This window comes from Anomaloglossus baeobatrachus, chromosome 5 (assembly GCF_048569485.1).
Source record: "Anomaloglossus baeobatrachus isolate aAnoBae1 chromosome 5, aAnoBae1.hap1, whole genome shotgun sequence".
Lineage (NCBI taxonomy): Eukaryota > Metazoa > Chordata > Amphibia > Anura > Aromobatidae > Anomaloglossus > Anomaloglossus baeobatrachus.
In genome coordinates, this window is record NC_134357.1 from 116,790,658 (window position 1) to 116,813,373 (window position 22,716).

The 22,716-nt window shown below is 50.1% G+C and overlaps 1 protein-coding gene across 1 annotated transcript in view; it reads right to left on the minus strand.

The window, feature by feature from the left end:
* Positions 1 to 20,804, minus strand: part of KIFBP (kinesin family binding protein) — an 88,363-nt gene extending 67,559 nt beyond the window's left edge. Inside the window, exons 1-2 of the mRNA XM_075348796.1 lie at positions 20,375 to 20,804; positions 4,890 to 4,988 (exon numbers count right to left, since the gene is read on the minus strand). Of these exons, the coding sequence (XP_075204911.1) occupies positions 4,890 to 4,988; positions 20,375 to 20,752 (477 nt within the window). The 5' untranslated portion in view covers positions 20,753 to 20,804. The remainder of the gene's footprint in view (positions 1 to 4,889; positions 4,989 to 20,374) is intronic.
* Between the last annotated feature and the right edge of the window lie 1,912 nt (positions 20,805 to 22,716).

Genomic DNA, 22,716 nt, shown 5'->3' on the forward strand with positions numbered 1-22,716 from the left:
ACCGTGTCAATCTGTGTAAGACCAGCTGAAATAGCTTGGAGTGCCCATACGGCTGCGAATGCAGGAGCAAACGACGCGCCGATAGCTTCATAGATGGATTTCAACCAGAGCTCCATCTGTCTGTCAGTGGCATCTTTCAGTGCAGCCCCATCCTCCACTGCAACTATGGATCTAGCCGCCAGCCTGGAGATAGGGGGATCCACCTTGGGACACTGGGTCCAGCTCTTGACCACGTCAGGAGGAAAGGGATAACGTATATCCTTAAGCCGTTTGGAGAAACGCTTATCTGGATAAGCGTGGTGTTTCTGGACTGCCTCTCTAAAATCCGAGTGGTCCAGAAAAGTACTTAATTTACGGTTGGGATACCTGAAATGGAATTTCTCCTGCTGTGAAGCTGACTCCTCCACTGGAGGAGCTGGGGGAGAAATATCCAACATTTTATTGATGGACGCGATAAGATCGTTCACTATGGCGTCACCATCAGGAGTATCCAGATTGAGAGCGGTCTCAGGATCAGAATCCTGATCATCTACCTCCGGCTCATCACACAGAGAATCCTCCTGCTGAGACCCTGACCAGTGAGATGATGTAGAGGGCCGCTCATAGCGAGCTCGCTTAGGCTGTCTGGGACTGTCGTCCGTGTCAGAGCCATCACCCTGGGATGCATGGGACACCCCCGGAGCTGTTCCAACTGAGGGGGACCAGGGAGCAATGAATCAACAGTGCCCATGGTCTGAGTTACTGGTCTAGACTGCAAAGTTTCTAGAATCTGAGACATAGTCACAGATAATCTATCCGCAAAAATTGCAAACTCTGTCCCCGTCACCTGGACAGTATTCACAGGTGGATCTCTCTGGGACACCTCCAGCAGAGGCCCCGGCCGAACAGGGGGCACAGGGGCCGAACACTGCACACAATGGGGGTCAGTGGAACCTGCCGGTAGAACAGCCTCACAAGCGGTGCAAGCAGCATAGAAAGCCTGTGCCTTGGCACCCCTGTTTTTTGCGGACGACATGCTGTATTCTCCACAGAGCAATCTAGGAGGGTATATAGCCAAGAATCACCAGCGACCGTTTAGTGCAATGTATAGCATGCAAGCATAAAAATACAATTGAACACTTCGTCACTAGTGGGGTCAGCACCGAAGGTGCCGCTTACCGCCCGCTAAAAGCGGGTGTGTAGTCGCCAGAATCCCGTGTCTGGGTCTCCCAGAACTTGTCTCCCCTCTCCAGCTCAGCCTGCACACAGGAATGGCTGCCGGCGTTCTGTGAAGAGGGGCGGACCGTGGGCGTGCCTCAGACAAAGTGCGGGAAACTGGATTCCCACTGTGCTCAATGTGAGGGCTGGAGTATGTAAAGCAGACTCCAGCCCTCGGCGCTGACGTTCTGTACAGCGTCCCGCCCTTCCCCTGACTGGCAGGCCTGGGGGCGGGAACGAAACGGAACTAGGCCGCAAAAGCCGGGGACTCTAGTAATAAGCACGGCCGACAAATATGCACGGCCAGCGCGGAATCCCCGGCGCACCACAAGTCCCAGCCGCGCCGCAGCAAAAACTGCCAGCAGGGGCCGGCGCGGCAGTTCCCAACACACTAACTCCCCCAGCAAGCTGTGGAAGTATGGCACAAGCGCGCAGCGCTATTGTCCCCGGCGCACTAACACACCCAGCAATGCTGCAGTGTGCGCGCGGTCTGTACGGGGACACAGAGTACCTTGGCGTAGCAGGGCCCTGTCCCTGACGATACTCCGCTCCATATCCAGCAGATTCCCCAGGGGCTGTGGACGGAGCACGGTCTCTGTGCCTGGAGACCGGTAAATCCCACTTCACCCAGAGCCCTAAGGGGGATGGGGAAGGATGCAGCATTTGGGCTCCAGCCTCTGTACCCGCAATGGGTACCTCAACCTTAACAAACACCGCCGACAAAAGTGGGGTGAGAAGGGAGCATGCTGGGGACCCTAGTATGGGTCCTCTTTTCTTCCATCCGACATAGTCAGCAGCTGCTGCTGACTAAACAGTGGAGCTATGCGTGGATGTCTGACCTCCTTCGCACAAAGCTTGAAAACTGAGGAGCCCGTGATCCCACGGGGGGTGTATAGGCAGAAGGGGAGGGGCCTTACACTTTTAAGTGTAATGCTTTGTGTGGCCTCCGGAGGCAGTAGCTATACACCCAATTGTCTGGGTCTCCCAATGGAGCGCCAAAGAAATGGACATAAAGAAGACGCTCATTGGTTTATTCACACCCGAATTAATCACCAGAGAGGAGCCGCTCAGCAGACTCTTCTCCCAGTGCCCGGCAGGTTTTCAGACCATATTGTATCTGAAAAGCAGCGCTATATCAGAATAAAACATTGCTCTCTATAAGGACGGATTCACACAGGCTTATTTCACGGTCCGTATACATACCCGAACTTCCAGCTTCATAGACACACACTACTTCAGGTCTGGAGACCTGCGGTCGGTCCTGGCATTGCAGTTTGTATGAAACCAGCCTAATAATTTGCCCTTCAGGGATGATTATTACTAAATAAGACATGCAATGAGCTCCCCCTAGTGGCCAAAGATTTAATGGCGAGTTTAAGAAGCACTTCCACCTGGGAAGGACATATCATTGGTGCAACCGTACACAGGACCAAAAAGTTAGGGGGGGGCCCATGTCCACATGAAAAGCAGGTGGAATTGTGCATGATGATGAGTTATCGGACTACAAAAGGCCCATATACTATTCTTGCACAGGGGCCCTTTCCATGTCCACAACAGACTCCCATGAATACATTTTAACATTATTTTCTATCAAATGTGTGTATACATGCATGGAATGTAGTGTGAGAATAAGCCGTATTTTTCAGATCATAAGACGTACTTTTCCCCCCACAAATTTATGAGGAAAGTGAGGGGTGCGTCTTCTAATCTGATGTAGCTTACAGGAGAGGTGGAGAAAGGTCGCAAGAGGCTGGGGAATGCTGCAGCGGCTGTGCAGAGGCTGCGTTGGCTGGCCTGGTGCTGCAGCAGCTGGTGCTAGGACGGCTGTGCGGGGTCTACGGTGGCTGGTGCTGGTGTGCGGGGCCTCCGGTAGCTGCAGCGGCTGTGCCGGGTAAGCGCGTGGTCTCCGGTGGCTAGTGCTGCTGTGCGGGGTCTCGCTGCTTTACTGGCACTGAAGGTCGGGCAGTAAGGACTTCAAATAATGCCACCTGGAGTCAGCGCGTGCGCAGATAAAGCGCTCGGCTCAAGCTCTCATGTGCGCAGGCGCCGCCTCCAGCACACTGATCTTCCTCCAGCGGACTTCAGGAAAATGGCGCCCGGAGGTGGCGCTTCCGTATTTGAGATTGCGGCTTGCCATTGAGCTTAAAGCTCAATCTGCGCTGACTCCAGGCACCATTTCTTTGAAGCACTCACCGTCCGCAGCAGCAGCTGCCGCAGCCAAAGCACAGCTGCCACAGCACGGCAGAACCAACCTCCGCCGCAGCCTGAGGCCAAGCACAGCCACCCCAGCACGGCAGCACAGCCTCCTCCATCACCGCTACTGCCCCCTCTGGTAAGACACCACCAGATTACAAGACAGACCCCATTTTTTTTTCACCTTTACTTGCTCTGAATTTGAAGTGCGTCTTATAAAACTGAAAATACGGTACTTAACGTCGCCACTCTGCACTCTCCGGGATACACTGAGGTCTGCGTGACAAGAAAGTGGCTTTAACAACATAAGTCTAGAGACTTCCAGCTCACAGATTAGTCGCCATTGTGGTGATGTCACTGACAAGTGGAGCAGAACGGCGCTGGACACCGGAGAGAGCAGCGGAGAGTATATTAATATTAATACACACACACACACACAGCTTTCACTTTTACGGTCTTACACATGATAAATTTACCACATCTTATATTTATGGTGCCACAACCTGAAACTTCCACTAAACATTTTGCCAACTTCTGGCACTTTTAAGCAAAATATTGGCGAGTGGTGTAGAACAACAAAAAAAGAATGTCAATTTTGAGCAAAAAAAAAAAAAAACACAAAGTTAGCACTTTATTTCCCCACCAGAATGTTTTCTCCCCGAGACAATGGCGTCAGAAGGCTCCAAAACCTGACCAAGGTGTGCCAGGCAACACTGTACTGGGAGGAGAGGTCCCTATGTTGTGTAACGTTGCTCCAGAGAGGGGCGCTGCATCTACGCTCCATCTCTAAGGCCTCTTTCACACGTCAGTATTTTGCATCAGTGTTTCGTCAGTGTGTCATCAGTATTTGGATGCCAAAACCAGGAGTGGAACTTACTAGAACAACTATAATTGAAAGACTGACACGTGTTCTGTGTTTTGGAGACATTCCTGGTTTTGGCATCCAAATACTGATGACACACTGATGAAACACTGATGCAAAATACTGACGTGTGAAAGAGGCCTAAGGCTATGTCCGCACGTTGCTTTTTACCTGCTTTTTTGCTGCTTTTTCAACTGCAGCGTTTATTGCCAAAATGGTTCTGTTCTGCTTTTCAAGCAAAGTCTATGGGAATTTGGGTTTCTTGTCCGCACTATGCAGTTCAAACTGCAGCCTTTTTGTTGCAGAACTTTGGTCAAAAACTCAGCTTTGCAGTGCAAAACCCAAATGGCAAAAACAATTGACATGTGAATTGTTTTTGCCATTTGGGTTTTGCCCTGCAAAGCTGAGTTTTTGACCAAAGTTCTGCAACAAAAAGGCTGCAGTTTGAACTGCATAGTGCGGACAAGAAACCCAAATTCCCATAGACTATGCTTGAAAAGCAGAACAGAACCATTTTGGCAATTAACGCTGCAGTTGAAAAAGCAGCAAAAAAGCAGGTAAAAAGCAGGTAAAGAGCAATGTGCGGACATAGCCTAACACTGTGCCTGTAGAGATCGTTCATTAATCTGTTACTTACCTTTTTCATATACTGACAGTACAAGGACTCCGCAGACTCCAAGTAAGTCTGAGCTATGATGATCTCTCCTCTGTCTGCCCAAAGAATACCAAGATTATTCTAAAAAAAAAAAAAAAAAAAAAAATATATATACAAAATCAATATATATTACAATGACAATATGAAGGTTATTAGACATTGACTATCCGGCAGAGCACAATATCCAGTGCACATTAGCTGCTTCTTACAATTCCTTTTTGTTGTTGAGACAGTCGTCAAGACACCCCCCCCCCAATAGTAAATAGGGGAGGGGGGGGGGGGATGTAGAATGCTGAGGTTTTAGTCATTTTATTAAAGTTCATCCCTCATTAGTCTGGAAAATCTCAAATAAGAGTCACTGACATGATGCCTGTAAAGAGTTAAACTACACAGTTCCGCAGCGCTGTACGCAGATTCCGCCATCCAGCACAATGGGGCGGCAGGTGAAGGGCGCTGTTGACGTACCGGAATCACTGACGTGTGAAGGGATCCTTATAGAGCAGAGGTTGCTGAACAGATTGATAAAGTTTTGTGAGAAAACATTCAGTATAACCTGTGTTTTAGTCATTTAATCCTTTGCACTTTCTAGGATTTTGGCTCCAGTGGGCGGTCCAATCAGTGAATGTATGTGTGTGCATGCAGAGACTGCTGTCAAAGAAAGCTGTCAGTCAGTGATGGGTCCAGTGGGCGGTCCTAAAATCCGAGAAAGACCAAAGGATTAAACCTGTCACATGAAAAAAAAAAAAACTATTAACGTGCAGATATGGGGTTAATCTGAAGGTTAATAATGTTCTGACAAAGTGTGGCTGCCGCACTGAGAGCCCTGCTGCCAGGAGGAGGTGGACTTTATTCCTCTTGGCAGCCTCAGACTTTCAGTCAGAGGATCAGCTGGTGCAGTTTCAGTCACCGCACCGTGCATAGTTGTAACAAGGCCTGGCACTGACTGACAGCCGGCTCAGCATTACATCTGTGCAGATTTATTTACATGACAGCTTCCCTTTAACTTACGGACCAGTAGATTTTTTTTTTTTACTTTTGAGTTTATTTTTTTCTTCCCCTTATTCCAAAAACTATACGTTTTTTTATTTTCTGTCGATACAGCTGTGTGAGGATTTTTTTTTTTCCAGGATGAGTCGTACTTTTGAACACCATCATCCATTTTGTTTTATGATGTACTGTAATGGTAAGTGGGAAAAAATTCAAAGTGTGGCAAAATAGCAAGAAAAGTGAATTTCTGCAATTGTTTTTTGGGTATATTATTTAGTGTTCATTTTACTATAAAAATAACCTGGCATAATGACTCCCCAGGTCGGTACGAGTTTGTAGATATCAAACATGTATACCTTTTGTTTTATTTAAGAGGTGAACAAAAAAAAAAATCAGAAAATAAAAAAAAAAAAATAAAATCATTTTGCTTATGTCTTGACTTTCTGAGAGAGCTGTAACATTTTCCAGTTTTCAGATATGGAGCTGTGCGGGGCTTGTTTTTTCCACCTCGACCTGATGTTGTTATTGATATTATTTTGGGGTATATATGATGTTTTGATCACCTGTTATTACATTTTGCTTGGTTGCTGTGGCTGAAAAACATTTTTTTCTCATTACGCTGTTTACCAGTCGGATTAATTTATATTATATTTTGATAGATCAGACTTTTACAAAAGCATTGATACCAAATGTGTTTTTTTTTATTAATTTTTAATATGACAAAAGGGGGTTGATTTTAACTTTAATATTTTTAAAACTTTTTACTGTATTTAATAGTCCTATATTAGGAGACTTGAACCTGCAATAGTCTGATCACATTCTATATACAGCAATGCTTCAGCACTGTTGTATATAGCAGAAATCACAGTCTCCTATGAACGCCGGCCGCTTTTCACAGGAATACTGAAATGACAGACGCAGGGGGTCATCAGCTGACACCAAACGGTCATGACAACTCATCGGCGTTCCAATAAGGGGTCAGAAGAGAGCGCCCCTGCTTGTGTGTGTTAAATACTGCTGTCAGATTGACAGCGGCATTTACCAGCCACAGGTTAGAGGCAAATGACGACTGAATAATTCAGCCTTCATCTGCAGGGAAAGATGAGGCTCAGAGTGTGAGCCGACATCAAAGGCAGGGAGGCGACTCGATGTGCACAATAAGTCATTAAGAGGTTAAATGAATAAAAAGTTATACTGAATCTTTTCTCACAAAACCTCATATCTCTGCAGCACCCCCAGCTGTATAACACGCTCCCTGCAGATTGGATGGCAATTTTATGATGACAGGTAATATGTAAAGAAAATTAACTCACTAGGTGCCATATACTTTGAATATTAGGCCTAAGCCACACGGCATGAAAATTGGAGTGAGTGGAAGGCCTAAAGGGTACTTTACACGCTGCGATATCGCTAGCGATCTCATTAGCGATGTGAAATTCTAGAGCGCAAGTGCGATCTTTCGAGATCGCACATAGGTAATTTTACGCATGAGCGATCGCACTTGCGATCTAGATTTTCATATCGCTAATGAGATCGCTAGTGATGTTGCAGCGTGTAAAGTACCCTTTAGCCACACGGTGAGAAAATCGGTGCGAGTGGAGTGCGATAAAACATCGCATTCCACTCGGACCAGTATTAGCCTGTGTGTCAGCACACATGAGCGATTATTTTCTCAGCCCTAATCGGACCGAGAAAACAATCGCAGCATGCTGCGACTGTAATGCGAGACTTATTTCTCTTGCACCCATTCAAGTGAATGGAGCGAGAAAAAAGAAAAAAAAACGCACTGCACTCACGGTATACCACGCGTGCAGAGCGAGAATTGCAATAGCCGGCTACAGAGGAGAGAGTGAGATAAATCCCTACCTCCCCTCCGCAGCGTTGGCCCACCCCTCCTGAGAGCCGGCCGACCCCCCGCAGCTGAGGTCCGCTCGCACAGTCGGACCGCAGTCGCAGGGATACTACTATGGCACTCGGCTCCTGCTGTGCTGCCAGCGCAAGCTGAGTGTCATGCGAGCATCGCACTAGTGCCCAGTGTGGCCCCGGCCGAATGCGACCAATATTAGCCTATATCCCAGCACCCATTATTTTCTCAGCTCTAATCAGACCGAGAAAACAATCATAGCATGCTGCGATTGTAATGCGAGTCTTGTTTCTCTCGCACCCATTCAAGTCTATGGGGCGAGAGAGGGAAAAAAAAAATTGCACTACACTCACAGTACACCGTTGTACTGCGAGTGCAGTGCGAGAATGGCAATAGCCGGCTACAGAGGAGAGAGGGAGATAAATCCCTACCTCTCCTCCTCAGAGCTGTCCCGCACCTCCGCAACTGTGGTCCGATCACATGATTGGACCTCAGTCGCAGTAACACTCGGCTCCCGCTGTCTTGCAAGCGTGAGCCGAGTGTCATGCGAGGATCACAGTAGATCTCTGTGTGGCCCCGGCCTTAAGGCCCCGTCACACACAGAGATAAATCTTTGGCAGATCTGTGGTTGCAGTGAAATCATGGATATATTGTTCCATTTGTACACAGCCACAAACCTGGCACTGATTGTCCACAATTTCACTGCAACCACAGATCTGCCACAGATTTATCTCTGTATGTGTTGGGGCCTCTAGGCTATGTGCGCACTAGAAATTGACTATTTCTTAAGGAAAAACCGGACCCTCTGAAAGAATCCCGCACCTGCGGTTAAAAAAAAAAAAAAACGTAGTGTGCACACAGCATAAATTTTTATACCCATAGGTTTTGCTGGGGAATGACTGCAGAAATGTAAGGCTCTGTGCGCACTAGAAATGAGAAGTTTCTCAAGAAAATTTCTTGAGAAACTTCTGGGAGTGAAAGATTTCCGGACCTCCGGAAAAAATCCGCACCAAATCCGCATGCGGATTTGCCGCGGAATAGCCGCGATTTTCCCGCGGGTGGTTCCCTGCGGATTTTTGCAGGCTGTACTGCCGAAATCCGCAGGGTACCTGCGGAAATAATGGACATGTTCATTTTCTCAAGAAAGTTTCTCGAGAAATTCTTCAAGGAAATTTCTTGAGAAAATTCCGCACCAGTGCGCACAGCTTTTTTTTTTTACTATAGAATTTGCTGGGAAATGTCTGCACAAAGATTGCAGACATTTCTCAAGAAATTTCCGCGGCAAATCCGCGGGTAAATCCGCGGGAAAAACGCACTAGTGCGCACAGAGCCTTAGAAACATTTTCTGCAGCAAATCCGCGGTAAAATCCACAGCGTGCGCACATAGCCTTAATATCTCCTCAACAGAGGTATAAATGAAAAAAAAAAACAAAAACGCTTTATTCTGCCCTGCAGCCACTATTACATTGTGGTAAAAGCTGAGGGAGAGAAAAAAAAAAAAAAAAAGAAGAGTAAGAAGAATTGAGGGATCACCAGACCATAAAGAAAGTGTAAAAAATGTGCAATTCTTGTTGAATACAATAAACACAAACCTACAAACACCATAGGTGTATAAAGACAACCTCTCAGACAAAAATGGTTAAAAATATTAAGGCCTTGTGCCCACAGGACTTTTTTAATTGATAAAAAGCAAGGAAAATGCATCCCAGCAAAGTCTGAGAATCGTGACGGGCTGTGCCCACAGTGCTTTTTTTTTCAAGCACGAAATAAAGCTGCTTTTTTCATGCTTCTTCCTATGTATTGAGAAAACCATTATCAGACCAAGCTGATCATGAATTAAACACATGTATGTCCCCATAATGTAAGAGACCACCTGAAAAAAATTAATATACATATGAGAGACACTGATAAGAGTATGTATTCATGTCAAATTCACTGGTTAGAAGCACAAGAAATTAAAAAAAAATATTTCCTTTTATATAGCTTGTACATTGAAACCCATATATTGAATGCATAGTTCTCCCCTGTACTCCAAAATTACAAATATTACACAGATAATTATAGCAAAATGAAACGGTTTTCTTTTTATATGTGGAAAACTGACCAATGTAAACAGGGACATATAAGGCTACTTTCACACTTGCGTTGAACGGCATTCGTTGCTATCGGCCGCCTTGAGGAATTACGGTAACTGTTGCAGGAAACCATTTATTCCTCATAGACTTCTATTAGCTACGGATAGCAACGGATGGTCTTGTGTTGCATCCGCCCCGCAGCGCATCAGTTGTTTTGTCGGTGACAGTCGGGCGGAGGGAACGCTGAATGTAGCGTTTTTTGTTGCTGCAAAAAAAACGCACTCCGCAGGATTCAGTCAGGATCCGTTAAGAAGCATAATGAATGTCTTTGGTGCTAGATTCCGTTGCCATGTGTTTGGCGACGGATTCCAGTGCAGGATTCCGTCACGTTCTACTGAGCATGCTCAGCACGTCCAGCAGAACGTTCTAAATCGTTTTAAAAGCATTCCTGGTCTCTCTGTCGGTCTGTCTCTCCCTCTCTCATACTCACCGATCACAGTCGCGGCGCTGCACGGCTGTCACACTTCTCTGGCGGCTTCTCCTCTTTTGAAAATGCCGGCCGCTCATTATTCCATTTAGTATTCACTGCTTCCCCCGTCCACCGGCGCCTATGATTGGTTGCAGTCAGATACGCCCCCACACTGAGTGACAGCTGTCTCACTCCAACCAATCACAGCCGCAGGTGGGCGAGTCTATATCGTGCAGTCAAATAAATAAATTAAAAAAACGGCGTGCGGTCTCCCCCAATTTTGATACCAGCCAAGGTAAAGCCACACGGCTGAAGGCTGGTATTCTCAGGATGGGGAGCCCCACGTTATAGGGAGCCCCCCCAGCCTAAAAATGTCAGCCAGCAGATGCCCGGAATTTCCGCATCCATTAGATGCGACAGTCCCAGAACTTTACCCGGCTCATCCCGAATTGCCCTGGTGCAGTGGCAATCGGGGTAATAAGGAGTTAATGGCAGCAACCCATAGCTGCCACTAAGTCTTAGGTTAATCATGGCAGGCGTCTATGAGACACCCACAATGATTAACCTGTAAGTGAAAGTAAATACCGTAAACACATACACCCGAAAAAATACTTTATTTGGAATAAAAGATAAAAAAAACACCCTCTTTCACCACTGTATTAATCCCCAAATACCCCTCCAGGTCCGGCGTAATCCACACGAGGTCCTGCGACGCATCCAGCTCTGCTACATGAAGCTGACAGGAGCGGCCGTAGAACACCGCCGCTCCTGTGAGCTCCAGGCAACTGAAGTGAATCGCGCTGTCAGTGGGGACGTCACTGAGGTAATGCCTGCGTGTGTGCGGTGATGATGATGGGGGCGGTAGTGCCTGCGTGTGTGCGGTGATGATGATGGGGGCGGTAGTGCCTGCGTGTGTTCGGTGATGATGATGGGGCGGTAGTGCCTGCGTGTGTTCGGTGATGATGATGGGGGCGGTAGTGCCTGCGTGTGTTCGGTGATGATGATGGGGGCGGTAGTGCCTGCGTGTGTTCGGTGATGATGATGGGGGCGGTAGTGCCTGCGTGTGTTCGGTGATGATGATGGGGGCGGTAGTGCCTGCGTGTGTTCGGTGATGATGATGGGGGCGGTAGTGCCTGCGTGTGTTCGGTGATGATGGGGGCGGTAGAGCCTGCGTGTGTTCGGTGATGATGGGGGCGGTAGAGCCTGCGTGTGTTCGGTGATGATGATGGGGGTGGTAGTGCCTGCGGTGATGATGATGGGGGCGGTAGTGCCTGCGTGTGTGCGGTGATGATGATGGGGGCGGTAGTGCCTGTGTGTGTGCGGTGATGATGATGGGGGCGGTAGTGCCTGCGTGTGTGCGGTGATGATGATGGGGCGGTAGTGCCTGCGTGTGTTCGGTGATGATGATGGGGGCGGTAGTGCCTGCGTGTGTTCGGTGATGATGATGGGGGCGGTAGTGCCTGCGTGTGTTCGGTGATGATGATGGGGGCGGTAGTGCCTGCGTGTGTTCGGTGATGATGATGGGGGCGGTAGTGCCTGCGTGTGTTCGGTGATGATGATGGGGGCGGTAGTGCCTGCGTGTGTTCGGTGATGATGATGGGGGCGGTAGTGCCTGCGTGTGTTCGGTGATGATGGGGGCGGTAGAGCCTGCGTGTGTTCGGTGATGATGATGGGGGTGGTAGTGCCTGTGGTGATGATGATGGGGGCGGTAGTGCCTGCGTGTGTGCGGTGATGATGATGGGGGCGGTAGTGCCTGCGTGTGTGCGGTGATGATGATGGGGGCGGTAGTGCCTGCGTGTGTGCGGTGATGATGATGGGGGCGGTAGTGCCTGCGTGTGTGCGGTGATGATGATGGGGGCGGTAGTGCCTGCGTGTGTGCTGTGATGATGATGGGGGCGGTAGTGCCTGCGTGTGTGCGGTGATGATGGGGGCGGTAGTGCCTGCGTGTGTTCGGTGATGATGATGGGGGCGGTAGTGCCTGCGTGTGTTCGGTGATGATGGGGGCGGTAGAGCCTGCGTGTGTTCGGTGATGATGATGGGGGTGGTAGTGCCTGTGGTGATGATGGGGGCGGTAGAGCCTGCGTGTGTGCGGTGATGATGATGGGGGCGGTAGTGCCTGCGTGTGTGCGGTGATGATGATGGGGGCGGTAGTGCCTGCGTGTGTGCGGTGATGATGATGGGGGCGGTAGTGCCTGCGTGTGTGCGGTGATGATGATGGGGGCGGTAGTGCCTGCGTGTGTGCTGTGATGATGATGGGGGCGGTAGTGCCTGCGTGTGTGCGGTGATGATGGGGGCGGTAGTGCCTGCGTGTGCAGTGATGATAATGGCCCCGGGTGGTCTCTTATTTGTCTTAATGTTTATAACCATTTTTGTCTGAGAGGTTGTCTTTATATACACTTATGGTGTTGTAGGTTTATATTTATTGTATTCAGTAAAAATTGTACTTTTTTTTTTTTACATTTATTTATGGTCTGGTGATCCCTCAATTCTTCTGGCACTTTTTTTTCTCCCTCAGCTTTTACCATGTTCATGATCCCAGGGGTGGGAATTGGTGCCCTCCTTTACTCATTTGACAAGCCTACAACCTGCCGTAACCCTCAGTCCGCTATAGCACCGCACAACCAGCTCTACCCTAACCTACTGTATCCTCACCTATCCCTTGTAGACTGTGAGCCCTCACGGGCAGGAACCTCTCTCCTCCTGTACCAGTCTGTGCCTTGTAGTGTTTAATTATTGTACTTGTCCCTATTATGTATGCCTCTAACATGTGAAGCGCCATGGAATAAATGGCGCTATAATAATAAATAATTTCCCACTATTACATCGTGGGTTCACTTCAACATGTAACACTTAGTTAGGTTCTCATTGGAGATATACCTTTAGCTTCTATGCACAGACGTAGTGTACAGCCCTGTTCACACTGTTTTCTGCAGAGTTCAGGCGATTCCATCTGGGTTCCCCCTCAAGGGCTCTTCTCCACTGGCATTTTTTTTCTCCAAATCCCATCACTTGAAAAAACGGATTGCAATCTGTGTAATGATTTCCTATGAGGCTGTCTCCTTTTACCTGTTTTTTTAGGTCTATACACGGTTCCACCTTCAAATCGCAGCATGCTGCGATTTGATGCGATTCTCGGCTCTCACCCCCATGAAATTCTATGGGGGTGAGTGAAAAGTCAGAATCCGGGTGGCATGCGCATGTCACACGGATCCTGACACTTGCATACCGCGTCAGACTGGCTACTGGAGAAATCTCCTGTAAAACCAGTCCTGGCCGCGGTTACATGCACTGAACCCCGGAGCTGTCCCCTGAGCTCCAGAGTGCAGCCTGAACAGCGAGCGCCAAGTGATGGATTCCCCGGCGATTGCTGTTCAGGTCAGCACAGCTGCAGACAGATCAGGCAGACGCTGCAGCTCAGATTACAGCTCTGGAGCTGAGTGCAGGACTAACCGCGGCCAGGACTGGTTTTACAGGAGATTTCTCCCGTAGCCAGCCCTACACTGCTTACCTAAAACCTCACATAGCAATCGCATGACGCTTACATGTCATATGGATGCAATGTGAGGGGAAAAAAAAAAAAACACACACACTGTACGCAGATCACACGCAGGACACTCGACTCACATTTTGATCTGAGTATCGCTGTGATTTTACACGCCAGTGGAGAAGAGCCCTAATACTGGTATCAGGCAGACCCCTGCTTAGGGCCATAGCCTGCAATGACACAAATGGAGTTCCATACCTCCCAACCGTCCCGGATTCTGCGGGACTTGCACGATTTATCAGGGCTGTCCCGCACTCCCGCGGCTCACAGCTGATGTTCCGGCTCCTCCCCTCAGTGAAGTGAATAAATTAAATTAATTTATCATCGGCTCTGGATTTTCGGGGCGGCCGGGACTCGAACTCGTGGAGCTGTGAGTTCATTGTTTCAAAGGCAGCAGCTTTACCACTGAGCTACTGCCTCTATTGAAAGCAGTAGGAAGATTTTGTTATCTTGACCTCTATACTGCAGCAGAGACACCAGAAGCAGGTTATTCAGCTGCAAAGATCGATGATGGAGGGAGGCATGAAGGGGGAGGCATGAAGGGAGGCATAGAGGGAGGGAGGCATGAAGGGAGGGATAGAGGGAGGGAGGCATGAAGGGAGGGATAGAGGGAGGGAGGCATGAAGGGAGGGATAGAGGGAGGGAGGCATGAAGGGAGGGATAGAGGGAGGGAGGCATGAAGGGAGGGATAGAGGGAGGGAGGCATGAAGGGAGGGATAGAGGGAGGGAGGCATGAAGGGAGGGATAGAGGGAGGGAGGCATGCAGGGAGGGATAGAGGGAGGGAGGCATGCAGGGAGGGATAGAGGGAGGGAGGCATGCAGGGAGGGATAGAGGGAGGGAGGCATGCAGGGAGGGAGGGAGGCATGCAGGAAGGGATAGAGGGAGGGAGGCATGCAGGAAGGGATAGAGGGAGGGAGGCATGCAGGAAGGGATAGAGGGAGGGAGGCATGCAGGAAGGGATAGAGGGAGGGAGAGCATGCAGGAAGGGATAGAGGGTAGGAGGCATGGCAGGAAGGGGATGAGAGGAGAGGGGAGGCAGGCAGGAAGGGATAGAGGGAGGGAGGCAGGCATGAAGGGATAGAGGGAGGGAGGCAGGCAGAAGGAGGATAGAGGGAGGTGAGGAGGCAGGCATGAAGGGAGGATGAGGGGAGGAGGCAGGCATGAAGGGTAGAGGGAGGGAGGCAGGCATGAAGGGATAGAGGGAGGGAGGCAGGCATGAAGGGATAGAGGGAGGGAGCAGGCATGAAGGGAGTAGAGGGAGGGAGGCAGGCATGAAGGGATAGAGGGAGGGAGGCAGGCATGAAGGATAGAGGGAGGGAGGCAGGCATGAAGGGATAGAGGGAGGGAGGCAGGCATGAAGGGATAGAGGGAGGGAGGCAGGCATGAAGGGATAGAGGAGGGAGGCAGGCATGAGGGATAGAGGGAGGAGGCAGGCATGAAGGGATAGAGGGAGGGAGGCAGGCATGAAGGGATAGAGGGAGGGAGGCAGGCATGAAGGATAGAGGAGGGAGGGAGGCAGGCATGAAGGGATAGAGGGAGGAGGCAGGCATGAAGGGATAGAGGGAGGGAGGCAGGCATGAAGGGATAGAGGGAGGAGGCAGGCATGAAGGGATAGAGGGAGGGAGGCAGGCATGAAGGGATAGAGGGAGGGAGGCAGGCATGAGGGATAGAGGGAGGGAGGCATGAAGGGATAGAGGGGGAGGCATGAAGGAGAGGAGGGAGGCATGAAGGGATAGAGGGAGGGAGGCATGAAGGGATAGAGGGAGGGAGCGCATGAAGGGATAGAGGGAGGGCAGGCATGAAGGGATAGAGGGAGGGGAGGCATGAAGGGATAGAGGGAGGGAGGCATGAAGGGATAGAGGGAGGGAGGCATGAAGGGATAGAGGGAGGGAGGCATGAAGGGATAGAGGGAGGGAGGCATGAAGGGATAGAGGGAGGGAGGCATGAAGGGATAGAGGGAGGGAGGCATGAAGGGATAGAGGGAGGGAGGCATGAAGGGATAGAGGGAGGGAGGCATGAAGGGATAGAGGGAGGGAGGCATGAAGGGATAGAGGGAGGGAGGCATGAAGGGATAGAGGGAGGGAGGCATGAAGGGATAGAGGGAGGGAGGCATGAAGGGATAGAGGGAGGGAGGCATGAAGGGATAGAGGAGGGAGGCATGAAGGGATAGAGGGAGGGAGGCATGAAGGGATAGAGGGAGGGAGGCATGAAGGGATAGAGGGAGGGAGGCATGAAGGGATAGAGGGAGGGAGGCATGAAGGGATAGGAGGTGAGGGAGGCATGAAGGGATAGAGGGAGGGAGGCATGAAGGGATAGAGGGAGGGAGGCATTGAAGGGTATAGAGGGGAGGGAGGGAGGGAGGCATGAAGGGATAGAGGGAGGGAGGCATGAAGGGATAGAGGGAGGGAGGCATGAAGGGATAGAGGGAGGGAGGCATGAAGGGATAGAGGGAGGGAGGCATGAAGGGATAGAGGGAGGGAGGCATGAAGGGATAGAGGGAGGGAGGCATGAAGGGATAGAGGGAGGGAGGCATGAAGGGATAGAGGGAGGGAGGCATGAAGGGATAGAGGGAGGGAGGCATGAAGGGATAGAGGGAGGGAGGCATGAAGGGATAGAGGGAGGCATGAAGGGATAGAGGGAGGCATGAAGGGATAGAGGGAGGCATGAAGGGATAGAGGGAGGCATGAAGGGATAGAGGGAGGCATGAAGGGATAGAGGGAGGCATGAAGGGATAGAGGGAGGCATGAAGGGATAGAGGGAGGCAGAGATAGAGGAGGCAGGATAGAGGGAGGCAGGATAGAGGGAGGCATAGATAGAGGGAGGCATAGATAGAGGGAGGCATAGATAGAGGGAGGCATAGATAGAGGGAGGCATAGATAGAGGGAGGCATAGATAGAGGGAGGCATAGATAGAGGGAGGCATAGATAGAGGGAGGCATAGATAGAGGGAGGCATAGATAGAGGGAGGCATAGATAGAGGGAGGCATAGATAGAGGGAGGCATAGATAGAGGGAGGCATAGATAGAGGGAGGCATAGATAGAGGGAGGCATAGATAGAGGGAGGCATAGATAGAGAGGAGGCATAGATAGAGGGAGGCATAGATAGAGGGAGGCATAGATAGAGGGAGGCATAGATAGAGGGAGGCATAGATAGAGGGAGGCATAGATAGAGGGAGGCATAGATAGAGGGGAGGCATAGATAGAGGGAGGCATAGATAGAGGGAGGCATAGATAGAGGGAGGCATAGATAGAGGGAGGCATAGATAGAGGGAGGCATAGATAGAGGGAGGCATAGATAGAGGGAGGCATAGATAGAGGGAGGCATAGATAGAGGGAGGCATAGATAGAGGGAGGCATAGATAGAGGGAGGCATAGATAGAGGGAGGCATAGATAGAGGGAGGCATAGATAGAGGGAGGCATAGATAGAGGGAGGCATAGATAGAGGGAGGCATAGATAGAGGGAGGCATAGATAGAGGGAGGCATAGATAGAGGGAGGCATAGATAGAGGGAGGCATAGATAGAGGGAGGCATAGATAGAGGGAGGCATAGATAGAGGGAGGCATAGATAGAGGGAGGCATAGATAGAGGGGAGGCATAGATAGAGGGAGGCATAGATAGAGGGAGGCATAGATAGAGGGAGGCATAGATAGAGGGAGGCATAGATAGAGGGAGGCATAGATAGAGGGAGGCATAGATAGAGGGAGGCATAGATAGAGGGAGGCATAGATAGAGGGAGGCATAGATAGAGGGAGGCATAGATAGAGGGAGGCATAGATAGAGGGAGGCATAGATAGAGGGAGGCATAGATAGAGGGAGGCATAGATAGAGGGAGGCATAGATAGAGGGAGGCATAGATAGAGGGAGGCATAGATAGAGGGAGGCATAGATAGAGGGAGGCATAGATAGAGGGAGGCATAGATAGAGGGAGGCATAGATAGAGGGAGGCATAGATAGAGGGAGGCATAGATAGAGGGAGGCATAGATAGAGGGAGGCATAGATAGAGGGAGGCATAGATAGAGGGAGGCATAGATAGAGGGAGGCATAGATAGAGGGAGGCATAGATAGAGGGAGGCATAGATAGAGGGAGGCATAGATAGAGGGAGGCATAGATAGAGGGAGGCATAGATAGAGGGAGGCATAGATAGAGGGAGGCATAGATAGAGGGAGGCATAGATAGAGGGAGGCATAGATAGAGGGAGGCATAGATAGAGGGAGGCATAGATAGAGGGAGGCATAGATAGAGGGAGGCATAGATAGAGGGAGGCATAGATAGAGGGAGGCATAGATAGAGGGAGGCATAGATAGAGGGAGGGATAGATAGAGGGAGGGATAGATAGAGGGAGGGATAGATAGAGGGAGGGAGATAGAGGGAGGGATAGAGGGAGGGATAGAGGGAGGGATAGAGGGAGGGATAGAGGGAGGGATAGAGGGAGGCATAGAGGGAGGCATAGAGGGAGGCATAGAGGGAGGCATAGAGGGAGCATGGAGGGAGGCATGGAGGGAGGCATGGAGGGAGGCATGGAGGGAGGCATGGAGGGAGCATGGAGGGAGGCATGGAGGGAGGCATGGAGGGAGGCATGGAGGGAGGCATGGAGGGAGGCATGGAGGGAGGCATGGAGGGAGGCATGGAGGGAGGCATGGAGGGAGGCAGGGAGGGAGGCAGGGAGGGAGGCAGGGAGGGGATGAATGGATGATAGTGGGATGGATGGATGATAGAGGGATGGATGATAGAGTGATATATAGATACACGACAGATAGAATCATAGATAGATAGGAGGAATAGAGATAGATAAATAAATACTGTATCTCAATGTTGGTGAAAGAGTCAGATTCATTTGTTCCCATAAAACTACTATAAAGAAATGAGGAAAAAAAATACAAATACAATTTTTTTTTTTTTTATCTTCACCACCTTGGATTCAAACCAGCAACGTTCAAAACTTGTGTCCAGCAGCCTCCTGGCTTTCCTAGCAGCCTCTTACACAGCAGATTACACAGGACACAGCTACATTGTACAGAGCAGCATCTCTATGTCCTGTATTCTAGAGGGAGAGGAAAAGAGGATTTTTTTTCTTCTAATAAAGTTACTAAAAATAATTAAAAAAAAATAGAATGTAATTTTATTGCACTTTTTTTATAAAATAATAAACATTACAAATCAGCAAATAACATGGACATATTTGGTGTCCCTGTAATCGTAATGACCTGAACAACACAGCGATCAGATTTATGGAAATCGGTAAATGGCGGGAAAAAAAGGCGCAATTTATTATTTTTCTTTATTAAAACCCATAAAAAATGTAATAAGAATGGATCACTGAGGCCGTGTTCACACATAGCGTAAATGCTGCATTTTTTCTGCAGGTGTTCCGCGCCACGAGCTCAATAACAATCTCCTCTGATTATTGCGTGTTTGCGGTATTTTTTTATACATTGTCCCCCTTATTTGATACATGTTTGTTGCTGATGTGAATCCTGAAGCTTATAAAGAAAGAAACACCAAATCCGCACAGTTCAGCGGCGTCTTTACACGCACCAGGAGCGGAGATTTCAGGACGTCTCATCCACTTTGCTTGGACAATTAGTCCATGTTCCCATGTAGTGTAAATGCTGCATTTTTTTCTGCTGTTTCTTTGCACATTTATTCTGCTGTGTTTAATTGTCCAAGTAAAGTGGATGTGATTCCATGAAAAGACGCCGCTGAATTCTGCGGTTTTCGGGGGGGGGGGGGGGGGTTCTCTGGAGGTTTCTATGTGGAGCTTAAAAAAATGCAGGAAAAAGCTTCTCTGTACAATAAAAACGCAGATTCACATGTGAACCAAAAACGCATTAAATAATGGAGAAAATGCAGCAAAAATGGAAAAAACAGAGAAGATGGTTATTGTGTAGTTTGGTGCAGACAGAAACAAAAAGAAACAGAATTTATGCAACATGTGAACACGGATTGATAGGCACAAATATGCAACATGTCATATAGTGACACAGAAATATAAAAAAATTCTGACTGCTATAAATATGAATGAACAGTCCGGGGCATCTGCTGAATGACCCTTACTGCTAAATGGGTGTGGCTAGGGGCGTGGCTAGGGGCGTGGTCAAAATTTGCCGTGGCGCGCCGCATACATTGTCCCTCTTTCCTTTCTTGAAAAGTTGGGAGGTATGAAGTTCAATTCATGAATGTGTCGATTTGTTCAGACAGCACAGAACCGTAGCCGTGAAACAGACACATTCAGGGGGCATAGACTGGGGTCAGTAGAACTCTTTGTTTCTCTACAGTTTGTAGACCCATGGGGTCCGTATGACTCAGTATTAAAGGGGGTTTCAGTTGGAATCACCTGAATGCACTGCAGTAAACAGTGTGAACAGGGCACATTTTATCCAGGTACCACGCACTGACCGCAGCCACAAAGCTTGGAAATAAGGAATGACAGATGAAATAAATCAGGACTGTGGAGAACGTCTCGTACATAATCCGGCGGTCCTGCGGACGCGTTTTGTGAGGGTGCACCGGGAGCCGCTGCCGACCTCACCTGCGCCTTGGACGTAGATGGAGACGCAGTCGTGCGCCATGCGGCAGCGCTCCAGCAGCCGCACCGCCTTCACCAGGTGCTCCTCTCCCGCCGACATCTCCTCCGTCTCCGTGTGATTCACGCCCAACCGGAACTCGATGACCGCCAGCCGTGCAGCCAGCAGCCGCCCCTCGTCCTCCCCGGCTGCCTGAGAGCCGCCGCCGCTCTCCTCCTCCGCCCCCGGAGCCAGCAGCGCCCGCACCTCCCGCAGTAACTCCCGGGCCCGGTACTTGGAGCGATACGGCTCATTCTCCGGATCAGACTTGGACTCTACCTCGGAGGCAGCGATCGCCCGCCGGTACGCGTCACACGCAGGCTGCCAGCTGTCAGCCATGGTGCTGCTCACAGACGACGTCCGCGGAATACGGCACGGCAGGGAGGCGGCTTTATGACACTTCTGTGAACAACATCCGGTGTATCCGCAGCAGTGATAGGGCGTGTGATGTACAGAGCAAAATGTAACAGATAATAGGGAATAAAGTCATATATAGTGTAATGTAACATATATGGAATATAATTGTGTATAGTGTGATATATTGTGTATAATGTACAATGTAATATAACATATTGAATAATGGACTATATAGGGTAATGACATGTAACATATATGTAAGAAAGTACTATGTAGTGTCATGTATATATGTAATAATGTAATGTACGGTGCAATGTAACGTATATAATATGGAAAAAAAAGTACTATATAGTGTATATGTCGCGGGCGGCGGGGCGCTGCGCTCACCACGCTGGGGGTCCGGCGCTGCTGCTGCTTGGTGGCTCGAGCGGTGGGCCGGATACGGGGACTCGAGCGGCGCTCCTCGCCCGTGAGTGAAAAGGGGAATGGTTTTTGGGGATATTGTCCGTGACGCCACCCACAGTTGTGGTGAGGGTTGTGACACCCACCGCTGCTCTGGACGGGGATCCCGGGAGCGATGACAGGGAGCAGCTTGGATGTTGTTTTCTCCCCTCCGTGGGTAGGGGGTTGGTTGTCCCGGGGCCCGGTGAGGGAGGAATGGCAGGCGGGTTACGGGGCCTGGTGAGGTGCAGGGTCGCCGGGGGGCAGCGCGGCGTGCCCGCACGGCACGGTGGTACACACTGAGCCAATGATGAATGCAAAGTCTCCGGTAAAACAAACGGCTGGATGGACGGGTCCCACAGACGGCTGCGGTGGTTCTTCTCCCGGTAGGTTGGCGGTGACTGCCTTTCCCTGCACCTGTGTTATGTTCTCGGTTCTGGTGGCTTCCCACCGGTAACCCGCTCCCCAGCTTGGATGGATGCTGAGGGAGCCCCTTTTGCCCGCAGGCTCTCGCCCTGGGAACTGTAGCCTTGGCGGTGATTGTATTTCCCTTCACGGTTTGAGCGGTTGCCTTAAAATCGGGGTCTTGACTGCTGGGAAACCCCGAGGTTCCCTTCGCTAACGGATTTAACCGATTTTACGGTGACTCCAAGCCTGGTCGGGTTCCGTAGGCCCTGCCGAATGGTGCTGGCTTCTCTTCGCTCCCCGATCCCGGTACCGGCGGGCCACCGCCCGTCCCCGGTCCGTACTGTTCATGTCAATCAGCCTCTCCTGCAGACGGTCACCACCGTCTGCCAACCTTGCTGTATGTGCCCGGGCCACGCACCCGGACACGGTCAGTCTCCTCCACTACCACTTCACTCTTCACTCTTCCACTTCCCTAACTGATCTCTCTTTCTTTTCCCGCCTCCAGGACTGTGAACTCCTCGGTGGGTGGGGCCAACCGCCTGGCTCCACCCCCTGGTGTGGACATCAGCCCCTGGAGGGACGGCAACAAGGATTTTTGTCTGACTTTGATGTGCCTAGCCGGGGTGTGGGGTGTGTTGTTGCAGTACCTGTGACGTCCTGGCTTGTCCAGGGCGCCACATTCCCCCTTAGTAAAATGCAGACCGTCCGTGGGCTGCCCGTCCATCACCGGTTTTATTTTTTTTTTGTTAACTGCAAAAAGTAAAAATACATTTAAAACACAAGCATGTTTAGTCAAACTTCCCGTAACGGGAGGCACATTCTTAAACGTTACGAAACGGTTGTCTTTTATTAAACGGTATAGCTTCCGCTCTTCTCCCACCCAAACAACCTGGCCCTGATGCTGCCCCTAAGAAGTGGGCAGCACCCCTTGACCCCAGTCCAGAACCAAGTTGCCGTCGAGCGGGTACGGTCCCTTTCAGGGGACCCGCGTCCATGGGGACCCCTGAACCCCCGGAGGATCGCCACCGGTTACGGTAGTGGCGGGCCTGGGCCATCTCTTTTCTCCAGGCCCATCCTCCAAACCTGCCTCTCCGGAG